General features: G+C 43.9%; 2 protein-coding genes across 4 annotated transcripts in view; both read right to left on the reverse strand.

The window, feature by feature from the left end:
* Window positions 1-19,975, reverse strand: part of slco1d1 (solute carrier organic anion transporter family, member 1D1) — a 40,553-nt gene that overhangs the window by 1,008 nt on the left and 19,570 nt on the right. The window contains exons 2-15 of one of the 3 annotated variants that reach the window (XM_074626048.1): window positions 15,604-15,662; window positions 15,140-15,250; window positions 12,713-12,854; window positions 11,915-12,047; window positions 5,005-5,129; window positions 4,776-4,922; window positions 4,457-4,555; window positions 3,768-4,022; window positions 2,983-3,147; window positions 1,771-1,966; window positions 1,467-1,632; window positions 1,180-1,364; window positions 929-993; window positions 665-782 (exon numbers count right to left, since the gene is read on the reverse strand). In XM_074626048.1, the coding sequence (XP_074482149.1) occupies window positions 665-782; window positions 929-993; window positions 1,180-1,364; window positions 1,467-1,632; window positions 1,771-1,966; window positions 2,983-3,147; window positions 3,768-4,022; window positions 4,457-4,555; window positions 4,776-4,922; window positions 5,005-5,129; window positions 11,915-12,047; window positions 12,713-12,854; window positions 15,140-15,190 (1,847 nt within the window). In that variant the 5' untranslated portion in view covers window positions 15,191-15,250; window positions 15,604-15,662. Of the gene's footprint in view, window positions 1-664; window positions 783-928; window positions 994-1,179; window positions 1,365-1,466; window positions 1,633-1,770; window positions 1,967-2,982; window positions 3,148-3,767; window positions 4,023-4,456; window positions 4,556-4,775; window positions 4,923-5,004; window positions 5,130-11,914; window positions 12,048-12,712; window positions 12,855-15,139; window positions 15,251-15,603; window positions 15,880-19,975 lie in introns of those variants that run through there. The other 2 variants (XM_074626047.1, XM_074626049.1) reach the window with 2 other exon arrangements.
* The window catches only part of LOC141762134 (mucin-6), a 51,230-nt gene continuing 48,515 nt past the window's right edge, over window positions 17,261-19,975 (reverse strand). Inside the window, exons 39-43 of the mRNA XM_074626052.1 lie at window positions 19,451-19,488; window positions 19,240-19,347; window positions 18,489-18,528; window positions 18,181-18,289; window positions 17,261-17,973 (exon numbers count right to left, since the gene is read on the reverse strand). Coding sequence (XP_074482153.1) covers window positions 17,790-17,973; window positions 18,181-18,289; window positions 18,489-18,528; window positions 19,240-19,347; window positions 19,451-19,488 — 479 coding nt within the window. The 3' untranslated portion in view covers window positions 17,261-17,789. The remainder of the gene's footprint in view (window positions 17,974-18,180; window positions 18,290-18,488; window positions 18,529-19,239; window positions 19,348-19,450; window positions 19,489-19,975) is intronic.

Here is a 19,975-nt window from a genome sequence, read left to right on the forward strand (position 1 = left end):
TTCTCTTTACTTATTTTGCTGTGTTCGGGACTCTTCTGCAAACAGCCTTTCGGTCTCACTTGGGGGGGTAACCCCAAGCTAATAACAGCGTGTTCCGCTCGTTCAAGGCCCCTTTTAGCTCTGTCAGATACAAAGCGACCCTATGTCACAGATGAGAACAGATTGTTACATCGCTGTAAGTTCACCCTGTTCCTCCCCGCATTCATTCAAAATCTGGCAAGCGGCACCTTCCTGCAGGGATCTGTGAAGGTGTTTGGAGTTGTGGTTGTGTATATTTGTGTTTTAGAACGTAACCGTCGTGAAATAAGCAGAAAACAACATTTTATTTTTCTGATTAATAGCTTTGTTCTCGCTAACGTCGCTCCCTATCTTCAGTCACTCTGTAGCTCGCTACACCATCGCTGCTCTCTCTTTTTAAATTGCTCGTTGAGCCGAGGAGGACGTGCCAACTTTGAATGCAGTGTGTTTACCAACAGCAACCAAAAATGGTTACATTATACCTTTAAGTTTATTTAGTTATTCATTTTTTGCTTCTTTAGGTGCCTTCATTTGGAATTATGAACACAAAAGCGAAAATGGTGTAAAAAGTGTAGAAATCCAAATGATTTACACGATTAACACACATCTTCCCCATCTCTAAAATAAGAGTCTGGTTTTACCGTACCTGAATGCATCAGCATCATAGAGTCTACATGCTCCACGGCCTCCACATTGCTTGGTTCCCCACTTCAAACAGGTTCGGTCAATCAATGCTCCGAAATATATAGGAGGAGGTATCCCACCTGAAAACACACAAGGTCACATGTGCTTACACATAACACGAGACAATTTCACTAATCATTGCTCTCAGTATAACATGGTCCTGTACCCTAGATAACACCTTTAACATAATTATTTTACAAAACCAACATGTAGTTTCGATACTCACCCAGAGTTCTTACTATCAGTGTCTGCATACCCAAAGCCAGTGCCTTCAGATCTGGCTGTATGGACCTGGAGGATCAGCCCAAACATCATCACATCAGACCTTGATATCAGCATTTTAAGATGCAATATTACCTACAATAGTGTCACACAAAATCAGTACATGTGCCAGAAATCAATAAGACACTGCAAGGCATCATTATACGCAACCATTTAAGATGTGAGCTGAGCTCTTTTAGCTTTAGTGTCTCTGACCTGAGCAGAACGATGTATCCCGGCGTGCCCCCGCAGGCAGAAATGAACGACCCCAAGGCGGACAAACCCATATAGATTTTGAATATGCGATCACAGTTACTCTTCCTGGGGCACTGGCCCAGCACTGCGGACATGTTCATGCCTGGAGTCGTCATCTCCCCAGCGCAGGAGCAGTTATGAAACATCTAAAGAAACCAGAAGACAAGAGATGTGAAGAATTACCTTTGATTACTTTTAATCTACCAGTCTTATCTATTTGCATGAGGAAATATAAGTTGCTGTCTTACAATGTCCTTGCCTTTGCCGGTGGTGGTCTGGCAGCCAGCCAGGCAGGGCGAGGCGTACGTTATGCCGTTGTAGGCGCATACTGGGTCCCATTGCTTCATTGAGCAGGAGCAGTCCATGTTGCACTGTGACAACAAGGTCTGTTGGTTGTAGGACAGTTGAGGAGCCCTGGTGCACACAGACATGAACAGAGATGCATGAGTTGGGGGATATTGGTCCAGTAAGGCTTAACTGAGTTTCCATGGAGATCATTCTTAACTCATGATAGAGTCGAAAACATTTCAGTTGCAAACTTTGGCCACTCACCCCTGATATGAGACGGTCAGACCCGCCACCTCTGCCTTGTCACAGTTGATGAAGACCTGAATGAAGAGCAGACATAAGGACCCGACGGAGGCAGCTATCGACACCCTGGCCGCTCCGATGATACCCAGCTTGAAACGCTTCAGTATAAAACCTCCGGTGATGATGCCCAAAGCTACCGCTGGCAGGTTCAGTACACCTGGATGGATGAATGGATGGATGATCAATAACACTGGAAATACTATGAAATGAAAACGTCCTACTGATCACAATGTTATGGCATAATGTAATAAAAACAATGTGTCCTAAACATTGGGTAACACATAAGCATGTTGACGAGAATAACAAATATAAAGAGGACTGTGAGATAGAGTCATGGATGACCTTTGGATATCGAACAGTTATTTTAGCTTCGGTCCCCGTCCTAACAGATGAACTCAATTAACCCTTCACCAACACCACCTGGCATGTTTCAATGTGTTCATTTGAAATATTTTAAATTATTTAACACCAATAATTATATGCTATTTAAACTATTACTAATTACTTTTAGCTAACTATTTCAACCATTTATTCAATACTTTTAGTTAATTGTTTCAACTATTTATTCATTACTTTTAGCTATCAATTTTAACCAATTTAATTTATTCAATATTTTTAGCTAATTTATTATTTTCAACTATTTTAACTTTATTAATTACTCCTTGCTATGTTTTTTAATCATTTACTTTTAGCTATCTGTTACAACCATTTATCCATTAATTTTCTTACTTATGCACTCTCACTTGCAACACATTTCAGGCGTTACATCTAACTCAATATGTAGATTTTTTTTAATCTTTTTTTTTTTTTAAATTAGCTACTCCCCAATCTTTCCACGTACACCACATAGTATGAATTTGCAATTTTCATAATAGCAGGTGATTGTGGAACAATGTCTTTATATATATATAAATATAAACATCCCAACAATAACGCTTTCAGCTAGCCGTGCTGGTCATAAAACCTAATCATACCACAGGTCGCTACTTTATAGACACACACACAAAAGGAGGCTCTCCTTTCCACAGTGGGCTACTTGGTGCTTACATCTCAAGTCAACTTTATCTCTCGCAATCACGCTTCCCTTCAATAACATCATTGTTTCAGTTGCCTTCGGGCCACAAAAAGTGCAGTAAAGACGAAAGTGAATGAGGGTCAGTTATTGCTCCGTACCTATGAGGAAAATGGCCTTGGAGGCCGATTGGCCGTAGATTTGCTCCAAGAACTTTGGCTTGAAGGTGATCATGCCGATGAAGCCGTTGACGGCCACCAGGTACGTGAGGATCATCAGCGTGTAGATGTTGTTCTTGAAGAGTCGCCTCAGAGACGGAACAAAATCTGGTGAAGAACAAAGCACAAAGAGAGATTGTAGCATTAAACTAAAGTAGTTTTATTAAGAGGCACTATGGAATATTATGCATATTGTCATTTTACACACATTAAAGAGAATTATTACATAACCTCTATCTTCTTCTTCTGTATATAATCACTCTTTTGTTTTGTTTTTTAGTTCTCTTTTGCGGCTTTTTGTATGTGATATCGCTTTCAAATAATAATGTACAAAAGTTAAACACTGTTATATCATGTTGTGTAAGGTGTTATGGCATAACTAAGCCCTTAGGTAACTGTTTCCACGTGTTTCTCTGTCCTGAAGTGTCATTCAACTCATGTGCAGATTGCAACGGTGGTTTGGTACTGTAAGTCCTGGATTCAGGGTTACAGATGGTTTGTCTGGGCTACACCTGGTTAATGATTAAACACATCAACCCTAAAAACTATTTGCACAGAGATACATTTCTTGGAGTTTAAAATCTTAGAAGCTTTTTTTTTGTCAAGTCATATGTGATGACCCGCCGTTAAATGCAGAGTTGTGTATGTCAACATGACCTGAGGCCGCAGAAAACAAATCACAGTTGCTTTATAGCGTTTTGTGCTGATGCAAAAGCTTTGGACGGTACCTTTAGCCAGCTCCTTGAACGAAACCGGCTTCTCCTCGTGATCCTGGTTCTCGTCCGGCATGAAATTCTCCTGCTCTGCCACCGTGGCGAGCTCTGTGCTTTTACTCTGGCTCTGCTCTTGCCCCTGCTTCGGCAAAGACTTTGGCAGGAACCAGAACGGGATGCTGGACAGCAGGATCAGGGTGCCGGTCACTATGAAGCCCAGCCACCAGGCCCCCACCCAGCGGGAGTCCTTATAGTTGATGGTGACAGCATCTGGGAGAGGAAAGACGAGCAAAGACGGCAGATTCATGAAGTGTTTATAGGACTGTTTTCATCGTAACAGCTTCGACAATAGCAGGAGGACATGTCAACAGCTCTAATCAATGCAGTAAACACCGAAATAGTCTTACTATGTCCACAGGATGTAACCTATTGTGTCTGGAAGATTTGTAATTACTCAACTGTTTTTCTCTTTAATTACGACCTTGCCATGTAGGTTCAAAGGGAGGTAGGGTTAACTGTTTTGCTGAAGGGCGCTTTAATGCCAGAGGGGTTATGTGTAATAGGTCTGCACGCAGCCAATTACGCAATATTTGTATAATCAATCAAGGGTAACAGACTGAATGGGTAAGAACTACCAAAAACACAGTCTGCATGTTGTGCCACTTTAACACACATACAGTACTGTATTGAGAGAGATCCCATACCTAAATCAACAGATCCAATGTCCACGTAGATCTTGGCAAGGTAGGACCCGAGCATGAATCCAAACATAGGTCCTAAGATTCCCACTGTATGGATGCAGGCTGGGGGAATGGAGAAACAGAGACAGAAAGGTTATGCACTCTAATACTGTCATATTAATCATTACACACAGTGGGCACACAGGAAAGCAACAAAACACCAAGAGCGGGAGAGTTTGTAAGCAGGCTAGGTGTGACCAAGAGTAGAAACTAACACAGCTGTAAAGTGTGTAAAAATGTCATAAAAACTAGCACAGTAGGAGGTAAAAAAAAATGAACTAACCCAAATAGAAAGGAGTGTTCTCCTCTCTGGAGAAGTCATCCAGGTAGGACACACCCAGAGGCATGATGGGAGTCTCTCCGATTCCACGCAGCATGTTTCCCAAGAATACGTAGATCCACAGGGACGAGCCAGCTGCCTTTTCACAGGCTGATGGAGGAGGAAAAACTGGGCTCAGAATGTGAAATGAAACCGGACATGATATTCGAAAAGGTGTTTTATCTGTTTATACCTGTTATGGTCGCTAAATCAGGCATCTTGTCTGCTTTGGCCAGGCTGTGGTTGGACAGACAGGGCAGGACGCTCTCAGTGCTGTTCACAGATGTACTGTGAGACATACTGGTCTCATATTTATACCTGGAAAATATTGAGAATTATTATTATTATTATTATATTATTGTTTCTTTCATCTATGCCTTGATTGAATGATTTTCTGAAAATTACAGGGCATATAAATTAACTACAAAAATGTTCAGTGAAAGCATTACAGTAGTGTTTATATGTAACATGTGGTGTGCATACCCAGTTTGCTCATACATATGCAAATTGTTATAGATTGTATTACATTTTAGAAATTCTTTGAGGCAGACGGGTTCTGTATTGAGAACTAGAACATGTTTACATGCTTTAATGTTAAAAAAAAAACAACACTTTATTTTTCAGATACTGGCTGACTGAACTCCTGTCCTCCCCCTTCAAAATAAAAGCCTAGTCTGCTCTGATTGGTCAGCTCTCCCACTCTGTTGTGATTGGTAAACCTAACCAAACTCTTCGGACTCCACTCCAGCTCCGCTCTAACTAGCTTTGTTTGAGGGCGTACCAAACTAGTCACTAGGCAGGTATTGTGCAAATGTGTTACTTGGTGACATCACCACGTTACGGAAGAAAAGGCGGGACTTCAAGCAAGGCGTTTAAGGAGCAGTTCAGGAGCAGAGTATCTGTGGGGGAGAGTAACTCCCTTTGGCGTGGACTTTGGGCTTTATAACCCTGTAGATCTTTTACATGCATAAAAAAATGATATAACACACTAAAGGAAAGGAAAATGCTAGAAAAAGCATAATAGGTCCTCTTTAAAAAATTCATGTAACAACTTTAGTGTCTTTTAGAAGATGTCCAGTGTTGGGTTTACCATCCTGCAGCACTCTACTGGGGCTTAGTTGGGGTAAGCAGCAATACCTGTCACTCAGACAGGGCAAACATACTGTATGAGTCTTTAAATCTTAAAATCTCCTTATCAAAAATAGCCAGTGAGATGCACATTCAATGCTGGATTACCAAACAGGCAAAGCAGGTACCTGCCTCGGAGCTCCAGACTCCCAGGAGCCACAAAAGCCTTAAAAGTTACTGTGTGTCTGTGGATTTTTTGGGAATTTAATTAACTGCAAGTTTGTCAAGGAATTTGCCCTGCCTGATGAAGCACAAGATTAACTAAGCCGGGTCATGAGTTATTTCCTAATCTTCTGACCCTGCCTTGTGTCAAAATGTAGTTTTAATACTTTAGATTAATTTACACACAGAAAACGTGTGTCCTGGTAGTCCTATTTCCACATATAGTACTGGATAGTTTGCTGTGTGCACTGAACTTGGAGGCGGCGGGCTACATACACAGCTTGGGTAGGGGCCCTGAAACCCCAAACAGACTATTCCCACCTAATGCACATTAGAATAAGTAAAATTAGGTTCATTATGATATTATATACCCTTTTGTATCCTAAATAACAGTAGTTCTTTTTCTAACTTCGTTCGGTGTTTCACTATGGGGAATCGCCTCGGCGTGACCAACTAAGGAAGCTCCAATGACACAACGTCTGTCATTGACAGACAGGTCGACCTGTGTTAGGGCTACGCCCCCTCATATTAACACAGTCAACCGCCCCTTACAAATCATTCTCGCTTTTCTTCCCGTGGAGAAACTATAGCTCCCTCAGCTCATCTAAGCTAGCTTGGTTTTTCTGCTTAACAGTTCACAGACGACCCGTCAAGGAAAACGTCGCCGAACGCAGTTCCCGGCTTTAGTTTGGTTTTGCTGAGTAAGTACTTCGTGAGAAGTGTACTTTGTGGTGTTACACAGGATAATTAACCGAGCAGTGTCCGCATTAAGGCGAGCTGTGTCCGGCTAACCTGTATTTGTTTATCGGCGTAGCCGGTGACTGTGTAACATTATACCGTACGGCTAGCGCGTTAAGGCGAGCCTACTAGGTTCAGTTAGCATTAGCTTGTTAGCCGAACCGAGTACCCGGAGTTCAGCTAACGTGTCACGGCGAGCAGACTCTAACGGTGCGCTGTTAGCTCGGGCTAAACCCCGTTTGCTAACGCTACTAACCGACAGGCTAACGCGTTGCGGCGCGCCTGATACGGCTGAATATTTATACTTTTCGCTCCTTTTCCAGTCGCCATGTCTTCGGCTGCTCCCCCCACCAAAGGGTCTGAGCCGAAGGTTAAAGAGGCTGCATCCCGCCTGTGCCCTGCGTCATGCGGGGCTTCCATCTCGGGCAAGGACCCTCATCCTATGTGCATAGCTTGCATGGGCGCTAAACACGCTCAAGCATCGCTGGCTAACCCCCAGTTATGTACCCACTGTGCGTCAATGCCAGAAAAGACCCTGGAAAGGAGGCTGAGAGTGGCAGTGGCCAGTAGTCAGGACCCGTGCCTGTCTGGAGCCATCTCAAAAGCCACAACCAGCACCCATCAGCCGCGAGCCTCAACCGGCTGGGCGGACTCGATGGACGCTGTTTGCCCGGACATGCCTCCACTTTTCGAGGAGCTCCTCGAGGTGGAGCCGGGCTGTGAGGACGCAGAGGGCGATGCCAGCTCTGACCTCCTCGGCACGGACGACATGGAGGATGAGGAGGATGACTCCACATTTCCTCTTCAACAGTCCAGACCCCCCAGCGTATCTGATGCTGTTCCCACAGTGGACAGCAACTTATACGAGGTCTGCAAACGGGCCGCGTCCAAATTGGGGATTCAATGGCCCGCAGCCCAGGACGCCACAGGGGCGGAGAGAGATCTATATGATGGTAAGAGGCTCCCACCAGCCCAACCACCATCTAAACAACTCCTGCCAGCAGTGCCTGCCTGCATGAAAGAAATGAGCAGGTACTGGTCCAGCCCATTTAAGAGTAAGCTTCCCACCAAAGGCTACTCAAAGCTTGAGATCCACGGAATGGGGGAACTGGGGCTGGCCGAACCCCCAGCGGTGGAGCCTTCAGTGGCTTATCACCTCCACCCAAACCGTCGCTCTCTCTCAGCTTCTTCCAACATCTCTCTACCTAGTAAAATGGAGCGACTCACGGCGTCTGTTTTCCAGAGGATGTATAAGTACGCAGCGCAATCAGTGTGCTCTCTTAATGCAATGACACTGCTTTCTGCGTACCAGGCGGAAATCCTGGAGGAGATGGGTGGACAGCTGGACTCAGGTTCACCTAACCCTGCTCTATGGGATGAGATTTGTGTGGTGAACGACCTCATCCTGCGCTCCTCACGTGGCGCAGTGCAGGGCTGCGGTCATGTAATGGGACTTGCAGTCTCAGGTGAGAGGGCCCTGTGGCTGAATCTCTCAGGCCTGAGTGATGCTCAGAAGGCAGAGGTTATGGATGCGGCATACGACCCCACCAAAGGTCTTTTCGGTCCAGCTCTGGAGAAAATGAGAGAGACCAGCACCCTCAGAAAACAAGAGGGCGAAGCTTTTGACCTCTGCCTACCCCGACGACCCATCTCTCGCCCCCCTCAGGGACCAAGGGCTGGCTTTGCTGCTGCAGCCTCAGCAGTGAGGGAGAGACAGGGGTCGGACCGCAGATCACAGAAACAGGCAGCTGGTCAACAGACTAGCCAGCAGCCCCGGTCAGAAAAAGCTAAGCCATGGGGCAAACGCTCTTTCGCTGCAGTTGCAGCAAGAAACCGCCCATCCCACCCCGGGGACGGGAAGAAGGGGCGTGCGACCTAACACCCCTTGCTTCTCCCTCCCCCCCTCCCTCAAAGAAAAGAAAGGGAATGGAGGTGGAGCAGAGCCCCCAAGCTCAGGCTTCAGAGGCCCTGGTATGTTCCAGTTTTCCAGAGGTCCTCTCTCAGTTCCTCTCCCCTCATGTTCAAGGGGAAGAGAACAGGGGGCAGGTAACACAGTGTCACCAAGCACTTGTACCCAGTTCAACACTAAAAGAAATAAAGTGCATTTTCACAGCCAGGCCAAGGGCCGAGGGTGAAATGTTCCCCCCAAAACAAAATAAAAACAAAACAAGGTCATGGCCTCATAATCCCAGCAGATGGAGCTCACGCTCCTCTGAGGGGAGGCCGCTCCCTCCAGGTGATGGAGGTGACGTCACCGCAGGACGTGCACAGCCCACTCGCTGCGCGGACAGACCAGTGGCGCGCATGCGCAGTTCACCCATGGGTTTTGTCCACTGTTACCCAGGGTTACAGGCTACAGTTCGCTATGAAACCACCCAGATTCAACGGTGTGTTAGTTTCAGTAGCCAGGGGGGATTCAGCACTTGTCCTAGAGGACGAGATAGCATCCCTGCTAAACAAACAGGCGATCAGAGCCGTCCCGAGCGAGGAAGCTCAGCGGGGTTTTTACTCCCGTTACTTCCTCATTCCCAAGAAGGGCGGCTCAGCCTTACGGCCCATTTTAGACCTCCGTGTGTTAAACAGACACCTACGAAAGTACACTTTCAGGATGTTAACACACAAAGTGCTCTGTCGATCTATTCGTCCAGGAGATTGGTTTGTAACAATCGATCTCTCGGACGCGTATTTTCACATCGCCATTTATCCCGCACACAGGAAGTTTCTCAGGTTTGCGTATCAAGGCAGAGCCTACGAATACCAAGCCATCCCGTTCGGGCTGTCATTAGCACCAAGGGTGTTCACAAAGTGTGTGGAGGCAGCTCTGTCTCCGTTACGGAACAGCGGCATCAGGATATTCTCGTACATAGACGACTACCTGATATGCTCCCACTCACGGGAGCAGGCAGTCAGGGATTCCGCTGCGGTGATAAATCACCTCGGGGATCTTGGGTTCAATATAAACTGGGCAAAGAGTCGAGTAGAACCCGCACAATGTACAGAATACTTGGGTCTCAACATAAACTCGCTCTCCTATCGAGTCACGCTGTCGGAGGGGAGAGTACAGTGGTAGCATACATCAACCGCCAGGGCGGGACTCGCTCACTGCCGTTACACAGGTTAGCTCGGAAGATAATCATGTGGAGCAGCTCGAGGCTAATGTCCCTCCGAGCGGCTCATGTGCCGGGCGTTTTGAACAGGGGCGCAGATCTCCTGTCCCGGGGAAACCCCCTGTACGGAGAGTGGACTCTCCACCCGCAGGTGGTGGAGCAGGTGTGGCAGAAATACGGCCGGGCAGCCGTAGATCTCTTCGCCTCGCAGGAAAACGCTCACTGTCGACTGTTTTTCTCCCTGTCAGACGTAAATGCACCTTTGGGGGTGGATGCGCTGGCCCACTCATGGCCAAACGTGCTGCTCTATGCATTCCCCCCTCTCAGCCTGATCTCCCCCACTCTAGCCAGGGTGAGAGAGCAGAGCTTGTCGCTAATCCTGATAGCACCGCGGTGGTCGTCCAAGCACTGGGTAGCAGAAATAATTCAGCTTCTAGTGGGCGAACCGTGGCCTCTCCCCATACGCAGGGATCTTCTATCCCAGGCGCGCGGGGAGATCTACCACCCACACCCAGACCGCATGGCGCTCTGGGCCTGGCCCGTGAAAGGTGGAACCTGAACGCGGCAGGCCTGCCCGCACAGGTCATTGACACCATTCAGAGTGCGAGGGCCTCCTCCACTCGCTCTCTTTACAGTTGTAAGTGGCGGGTTTTTGAGGAGTGGTGCGACTCGAGGCACACCATTCCTTTTCAGTGTTCGGTGGTTGACCTGCTATGTTTCCTGCAGGAATTGGTAAATAAGGGTAAGGCCTTTTCTACCATTAAAGTGTATTTAGCGGCCATCTCAGCCTGTCATGTAGGCTTTGGAGAGAAGCCGGTGGGGCAACATCCTTTAGTTGTCGCTTCATGAAAGGTGCACGCCGCAAGCTTCCAGTTTCCAGGCCCCTGGTTCCTCTGTGGGATCTGTCGGTCGTGTTGGACGCCCTCTCTCATCACCCATTTGAGCCTATAGAGGCGGTGGGGATGAAGTTTATTTCACTTAAAACAGTGTTGCTCTTAGCCTTAACCACAGCAAAGCGTGTGAGTGATTTACAGGCTTTATCCATCCGCCTTTCCTGCTTACAGTTTGCCCCAGGGCTCACTAAAGTCTGCCTACGGCCCAATCCAGCGTTTGTGCCTAAGGTGGTGGAGTCAACCTACAGATGTCCCGCCAGAGGCTATCCCACTGGATTGTGGAGGCCATATCCCTGGCTTATGGCTGTAGAGGTCTGCAACCTCCACAGGGGTTAAAGGCCCATTCCACTAGGAGCATGGCCACTTCATGGGCCCTGTTCAAGGGAGTGTCAGTGCAGGACATTTGTGCTGCGGCGAGCTGGGCTACGCCTCACACTTTTTTAAGGTTCTACAGGCTGGATGTCTCGGGGCCATCCTTGGCACGGGCTGTGCTAGAGGCAAACACGCCAGGGTCGGTGTGATGTTCACTGTCTGGCTTATTGTTTATGGCTTCGGGAAACGTATGCAATACGGGAGTGGTCTATATCTCCCATAGTGAAACACCGAACGAAGTTAGAAAAAGAACTTAAGGTTACTTAACGTAACCCCGGTTCTTTGATAACAGAGTGAGGTGTTTCACCAGCACGTCCCTACATGCATAGACACGGAAAGAAACCGTTCTAGAATGATTTGTAAGGGGCGGTCGACTGTGTTAATATGAGGGGGCGTAGCCCTAACACAGGTCGACCTGTCTGTCAATGACAGACGTTGTGTCATTGGAGCTTCCTTAGTTGGTCACGCCGAGGCGATTCCCCATAGTGAAACACCTCACTCTGTTATCAAAGAACCGGGGTTACGTTAAGTAACCTTAAGTTCTCTCTCATTGTGGTTCAATTGTCTCTGCTTCCACAGCAGCTCTGCCTCCAAGAGCCATATCATTTGATTGTAATTAATGATGTGTATCATTACTGCAGGGCAGTTACAGTATTTACAACATTTGAATATTAAGAAGATAAAGTAAAAAGGGTGTACTAACAGTCCCTGGAAGAAGTGAGGCAGGGCTATGAGGAAACTTCCAAAAGCCATGATCACACAGCCGATACCAATCAGCCTGGGACGATGGAGCTTCGCACCAAAGTAGCTCACAAAGGCTATTACCAACAGGTTGCCTGGGGAGAGAGAGGAATCACAAAATAACTGAATGAATGAATGAATTATTTGCTTAAAGGAATAGTTTGACATTTTGGAAAACATTCACTTTTCTTGCAGAGAGTTGCACAATTAGATACCACTCTCATGTCTGTATGCTAAATGTGAAGCTAGAGACTGTAGGTGGTTAGCAGAGCTAAGCATAAAGACTTTTTTAAAGGAACAGTGTGTAATATTTCTATAATAATTTTTTATTAGCAGAAATGGAATATAACATTCATAACTATGTTTTCATTGGTGTATAATCATCTGAAACTAAGAATCGTTGTGTTTTCGTTAGCTTAGAACGAGCCCTTCATATCTACATAGGGAGCGGGTCCTCTTCACGGAGTCTACCTTTTGCCTTTTTACGTGACCTGAAGGCCACCGTAGTTCTATGACACACTTGTGAACCTGTAACGTGAACCCTATAGTGCAAAACCGTGGTACCGCCAGCTGCCATCTAACTTCCGTTGCTCCTAAAGTAGTGTTATTATGGTAAGGATGGCCTCTGAGCGAGGCGAACGCCACGGTTTTGCACTCACGTTACCGCAGTCTTAGGAAAGGGAGGAGTGAGCGGAGAGGTGCAATCTGCAACCAAACCCTACACACTGTACCTTTAAAATAAAAAAAAAGTTGCACATACCCATTTCGAAGCTGCCATCTATGACCCCTATGAGGGAGCTGGGGATATCAAAGCGCCTCTCGATCTGGGTGATGGAGCTCTTCATGTAGGCTCCACCAAAGGCTTTGGAGAAGTATACAAATGCCAGAGAGGCCAGGAAGAGCTGGAAACACACACAAAACAACAAGCATGTTGGATGAAACTGTTGATTTCATTAGGTTTCGTTACCGCTCAGACTGATTCTCAGAATATCTTTAAATGGTGAAACTGAGTGTTGTTGTAAAGTGATTACCTCGGTAATAATCTCTCCTCAAAGACTTCCGTGTGAGAGGATTAATCTACTTTTCTTTTGCAATGAAAGGTGTTTGAATGAGGCTTATTCCAATACAAAAGAATAAAAGGATGTAATTGCACCTTGCACAGATGTTAAGGGAAGGGGTGAATGACTGTGTTTAACACGTAGACTCCTCCCATGATGGATTAAGCTCACACACACACACACAAACACACATTAACAGACCTGCTTTCAACACTGATTGGATTTACATTCATTGAGATTAGATTAGTTTAAATCTAATCTAATGTAAACTTGTTTGTTTTTTCCCCCCACATCATGTTTGTGATAGACAAAGCAAGTTGTCACATCATTTTGTCATATTAAATTGATACAAAGTTTGGGTTAAACGTTTAGTGAAATCTTAAATCTTTGGGAACTAACTGTTTGCTTTACTATTAAATCCTGCTTGCGTTACATGATTGCCACAAAGATAGTTAAAGATTAAGAGGGATTCCCACTGGGCTGTAGGTCATATACTATTCTGTGAATGTGTGTAGAGAACAGATAAAGCTCCACAGGTCAACAAAATTTTAATTTCCTCCAGACTTCAACACGCCAGAAATCAATATTATAAACCAATATCAAATTGCTACTGATCTGATAATGTCCCATTTTCTTCTATAATCAGTCTGTTATCAGAAAGCATGTAATAAACTGTGCCATCATATAAGTGAACCAATAAAAAAATAACTCTTACATGGTATGAATACAGCTCACTGCAAGCTAAAAAGCACTTCAATAACTATAAGCCTTATCTCTTTGTCTGTGGTTAACCTGCATATTAACACTCTCTTTACACTCATTAACATCAAATAACACACTTTTCGTGGACTCAAAGTCTTATTTGGTGTCAAAGTATCAGATTTTATCTGGTCAAGAGAAAAAAAAACGAGGCTTTTTTTGTTAAAGCTTTGCCTTTTACTGCCTCATCAGGTGCAGCATTTGTCGGACGCAGATAATACTGACACAGAAATGGAATACCGAGACAAACGCATGGAGATAAGGTTGAAGAAAAAGCAGTTATACAATGAGATTTTACAACTTGGCACTGTCCCAGGTCCATACAGAGGCGAGCTATAAGAACTGTAAACTGATTATCATGAACCATCCAACCAACATATTATTTATAAACTTTTCAAATTTAGAGATTTGGTGGACTTTAAAACTACACAATTAATGAATAAAGTAAAAAAAATAAGTTGTTCCAAATTGGAGTGAGTCATCATGAACTAAGAGGAATTAGCATGTTAACAAAAACTAGGTTAGAACAAATGCAAAACAAATACGTATATTTCATTTTATTTCGTTTTTAGTGTATAAATTTAACGAGAAGTGTACAAAATAATGAATGTAAAAAGGGTAAGTGCACTTTGGCTTGTTACTATTTCAGAAGTAATGGCTTATTATTATTAACGTGATAATAACGCAAATTTGTTTTAACGCCACTAAATTCTTTAACGCATTAACACAACCAATCTTTTGTAGCAGGCTCAGTTTTAAAGCCAAAGTGAAGATAGATACTGGTATCATATGAAACTAGAGAATCTAAGGAATCCATTGGTACCAACCACGTCGTCATACTAGCTTGTCGGCTAAATAACGCCCCAAATTTACGCTAAATTTTAGCGAGGAAAAACTGTCATGGCCATTTTCAAAGGGGTCCCGTGACCTCTGACCTCAAGATATGTGAATGTAAATGGGTTCTATGGGTACCCACGAGTCTCCCCTTTACAGACATGCCCACTTTATGATAATCACATGCAGTTTTGGGGCAAGTCATAGTCAAGTCAGCACACTGACACACTGTTGTTGCCTGCCTGCGGTTTCTGGACAATATGTGTCATTGTTTTATGTTAATTGATTTCCAATAATAAATATATACATACATTTGCATAAAGCAGCAGATTTCTCCACTCCCATGTTGATAAGAGTATTAAATACTTGACAAATCTCTCTTGAAGGTACATTTTGAACAGATAATAAATGAACTAAACTAAACATTTGTTTTCACAACCATGGATTTAAATGATTAAGAACGTACAGTACATTAAAACAGTGAGCGATATTCCCCAACACTTTGTAATTCTATAAAAGGGTGACATTTCACTGACCTTGAGGTTGGAGCAGCAAGCCTCACGTGTTTTTTTGGACTCTACACTCATGATGCTGCTGTGTGCTCAACAGATGCAAGGAAGCAGGAAAAAAACACACCACCAAAGGACCTGCAGAAAGACGGCAAGATTAGAAGCACATCAGAAATTTGGGGGAAATTATGTTTATTTCATGTGATTTTTATCAAAATAATTTCCTTCAAAATGTCCAAAAGTTGAAAAAGAAACTAGAATTCCTTCTTAGAAGTGTAATTTTATAAGAAAATTGAGTCATCAACCTGTCATACATGCTGGGAAAATACATTTTGAGAAACTTAGAATTTGAGATTTGTTACCAAATTCACGTTGTTATGTCAGTTTTCTGATCACAATACAGACGATATACCAGTAATTTACACTAAAATAGCAGTAACATATGTAAACCTTGGTGCAGCATTAGAAGAAAAAGCAGAAAAAGTATTTACCTGAGAGGCAGCAGTGGTCCTATGAGGGATGGGAAGGATGTGGTGTGGTAGCTGAAGGCTGGCAGGACTTTGTGCTTAAAGCAAAAGTCTTATCACAGACAAACTATAACATCACCTGTAATCAGTAACCCAGTCACTCATGTGCACTTGTTGATCATGTCAATAAAAAGCTCTCCAGCCCCTCTAGCACTCATGCACACAGACACAGACACGCATTCGCAAACCCAAAACGTGACCTCTCTTGCTGGGTAAGGTTCAGCTGGATGTATGGCTGAACAGCACCGGAAGGTTCAGAGGTTCACCGAGCGCAAACACACACACACACACACACACACACACACACACGTTCACGGTCTGCGCACACTCGCACATCCTCCTCTGTGAACATCACAAGCCTTCCAAGTATCCATCCTTTTGTACACACAACAAACAGCAGCAGCGTGAAGCTGCCCAAAGCTTATTTTACAAGCCTGCTGTTTCTGTTAGTGTACTGTTTTTCAAAGACTTAAAATGCTTTTCCTCTCCTGGAGAGGTTCAGCTTTTGTAAGGCTGGGTGTTTTCCGAGGCCTGATCAAAGTCTTCCTGTCCTATTGATAGCCCCTAACAATGGCTTTCTCTCTGTGTCCTAAGTGGCTGAGTATGGCACATCACGTCACCTGATCACATCACATTCAATGAAAATACTTACATATTTAAAATTCAACACACCAGAGAACTTTTGGAGAACATTTCTGACATTACAGTTGCAGCAGTAATGTCTGTGCAACAAAGTGTAATTCAAGTGTTCTGAGAGATAACTAGACTTCTGCACCTCCTCATGGCTCTGTTTTCAAGCTTTAAAAAGTCTAAGCCGACGGGAGACTTTGACCAATCACAGGTCATTTAATTGAGAGAGCGTTCCTATTGGCTGTGCTTAAACTTAGCGTTCCTTCACCAGATTTCACAATGGCAGCAGCGTCACAAATTTTGTAATTTTACAGCTAAACCGTGCACTACAAGATGATTCTGAAAACATTTGAGGTGAGAAATAGGCCGTTTTACCGTTTGGTTGGAGTTCGCGAGTGATTGACAGCCGGCTCTCATAGACAGCAGCTGGACAGCGGACCTCAGATCAGCTCTTACTGCTTGTTTTCCTCCGGTATGTGAAATCTTGCAGATGCCGTTAGGAGCACCACAGGACACAGAGGAACATAATTTTCTTCAGGTTACCTGTTTCATGTACTACTGTCACGATATAGCGACCGTTTTATAAAAATAACCTTTTGTAATCATATTTGCTCCAATCTTGCCTATTTCAGCTTTTAAGGACAAGTTCACCCAAACTACAAAAAACACTATTGGTGATAGCCATACACATATTTGAATTTAAAACATAAACTTAACAGCATATGACAGTGTTCCTGTTACTGTTGATAGCTTTCAAAGGGACTTTTCTTCTGTAGGAAGTAGTTCCAGAGATAAACAGCAAACTTTGCAGCAAAGTTTTGGGATTATTTAGAGCAATCATTCCCAAAGACTGGGTTGCAGGAGATTTTATTAAGGGCGCCAAATAAATTTGCAGAATTTCTTCTATCTATCTGCAGTACTCCTTCGGGTTGCAATGGTTTGTCATTTTTAAAGATTAGTTCCCTAGAAAAAAAAGTTTGTGAAACACAAATTTCAGAGTAACAATGATGTTTATTCTGGAAAGAGATGCTTGCTGTCGACCTTTTTCAGTGCTATGAGCACCACAAGAACAGTTCCTCTACTTTCATTGTGTTGGGGTGAAGGCAGAAATCTCAGTATCTCAAAAGCCTGGGCAAATCAAATCTAACAGCATGGCTTGATACCACTATTGAGAAACTATCTTTTTTTTTTCTCAGTGAAACAACCTTTGACCTCCTGGAAGACTCGTTATTGGCAGAAATGGGAGTGATCAAAGCGGCTTTATGGCCAATTGGTACTTAAGGTGATAAAGTGGGAATAGAGTAGATTTAAGTTGCAATACTGCACTGGAAGAAGATGCATACTACAAACTTTGGCAATTAGTCAGTGATTTATTTGATAGAGAGATTCAGTGATTGCTTTAAATAAAGAACAGGGTTTTAATTAATAATTCATTAAATATGAATATATTAGATTTTGATTTGGAAATCTAAAGGATACATTACTAAAAAGGTTATTCTTGGCTCTGGTATGTGCTGTCATTACACTATTACTCCAGTAGGTAGTATGCTACAGGCTGTGCACACACAGCTTGTGATGTGCTTGTAGTAGTAGTGTCTGAACGAGAGGTCGAAGCACTTCAGGATCGCTGATCTCCTCTCGGAGCTCCGTTCCTGACAGCAACTGCACTTCTGCTCCACCACCAGAAAATCGTGTAACACGAGTCTGTTCCAGTGGACCGAGAGAGTTGGGGGGGAGGAAGACGGAGGACAGAGAGGGAGATGTGTTATTATATCTTTAACCGGAGTTACAATTCAGCTCTAAACTTCACATGGGACTGAAGGAAAAAAGAAGTCCTCAGTATGAACACTAAAAACCTCAAAATGTGTTAATTGGCTGCTACTGATCAGTGACAGGTATATTTCTTCTCACCTGGGCTGAGACACACATTGGCCCTGACACACAGGTATCTGCATGACGGCGGTACAGTTTTCTACTGTGACGCTGACAGCGGTCACCTTCGGAGCACAGCTCTGGTTACCTGAAGTCAGAGGAAAATTAATACGGGAGGCAGTGTGATGAGTGACGGCAAAACATCTACAAAATATGAAGATATTTTTCCTCTTTATCAAGTTTTGAACGAAGGAAAGACCCACGTTACTTAACTTATTGGTTAAATAGCTGGAACTGAAATGTCAAATGTCAATCTTCAATATTTTATTGATTTTGACTTAACTTACAGGTAAAGCAGCAGTGTTGGACGTCCCAGATTCTGTCCTCCTGGTTAATAAATCACAACAGCTCAAGGTTAAAGGTGCTATATGTGAGATTGGGAGCATTTCTATTGCCTCTGCACGGCTCTCAACATGGCGACAGCTGAGCCGGCGGCTCGCAGCTAACAGCAGTAACAGTGAAAACAACGGCAACCCTGCCAACAATGCCGTCGGTCGGGACGGCGTTATCAGCTGTGGCCGCTGTAAGAGCGAAGTGCAGAGCGGCAACCATGAGCTAGCCAGTGGGGCACGCTTACATGCATGAACATGTACTAAAAGGCACACAAAACCGGCGCTGCTCTGTCAACAAAGCACGGAGAAGTTCTGATTACAACACACACAGAGGGACTTCATTCTCTGCTCAGGTAGACATTACTCCTCTATATCCTTACATCGCAACAGTTGTTTTCTGCTATATTAATGCTACTGATATCGTTTAGAGCACCTTTCCATGTTTGTTCTTCTACAGTTTTTGTATTCAAAATCCCTTTTCACTTGGTTAGCTAACCCATAACCCTTTTTCGTTTCATAATGTACCTCCCTGTAGGAAGAGAAATGCTTTCTTTCCACACCCAATAAATGTGACTTTTTTTTTCTTCATTCTAAAACAATGCTTTAGCTGGTGGTGAAATTCATTAATACATGACTTAGTATTACTGTAGAATAAGGCTGGTAGGATGGTATAGTTTAAGGAACAGAGCAGCGGGGTGTGCAGTACCTCCTGACAGTCTTCTCTGGGACAGACTCTCGTCTCAGTCTGAATGCCCTCTTTGCTGCAACTGAATGACATGCAGGGATGGACAGGATCCTTCCAACTGTCTCCCACCTACACACAACAAGACACAGTGATTCATTTCAATCTAAATGCTTTATTTTCCTCTATGGGAGAATAAAGTAGAGAGACTGTTATAAGATTAGACACATCATACCTTGTATGTTTGTCCACGATTACTGCATGTCTTCTCAACTGAAACATTTTATGTGGTTTGTATTAGTATTCATGTGAGGAAAGGAAAGTCTCTGAGATAGTACTTAAAGGTCCCATATCATGCTCATTTTCAGGTTCATACTTGTAGTTTTAGTATTTCTACTAGAACATGTTTACATGCTATAATGTTAAAAAACAACAACTTTATTTTCCTCATACTGTCTGCCTGAATATACCTGTATTTACCCTCTGTCTGAAACACTCCGTTTTAGCGCATTTCAACAGAATTGCGTTGCTAGGCAACAGCTTGGGTCCATGTTTACTTCCTGTCAGCTGATGTTATTTACATCCACTGCAGGAACAGGAAATAAACTGGGACACATTTAGAATGTTTACGTTTAAAACCGTGTAACGGTCTAAATATTGTATATTTGTGACATCACAAATGGACAGAAATCCTAACGGCTTGTTTCAAAACAAACAATTTCTGAATACGGGCTGTGTGTGTTTCTCCGTATATTGAGCA

The sequence above is a fragment of the Sebastes fasciatus genome, chromosome 23 (genome assembly GCF_043250625.1).
Source record: "Sebastes fasciatus isolate fSebFas1 chromosome 23, fSebFas1.pri, whole genome shotgun sequence".
In the NCBI taxonomy this organism is placed as follows: Eukaryota; Metazoa; Chordata; class Actinopteri; order Perciformes; family Sebastidae; genus Sebastes; species Sebastes fasciatus.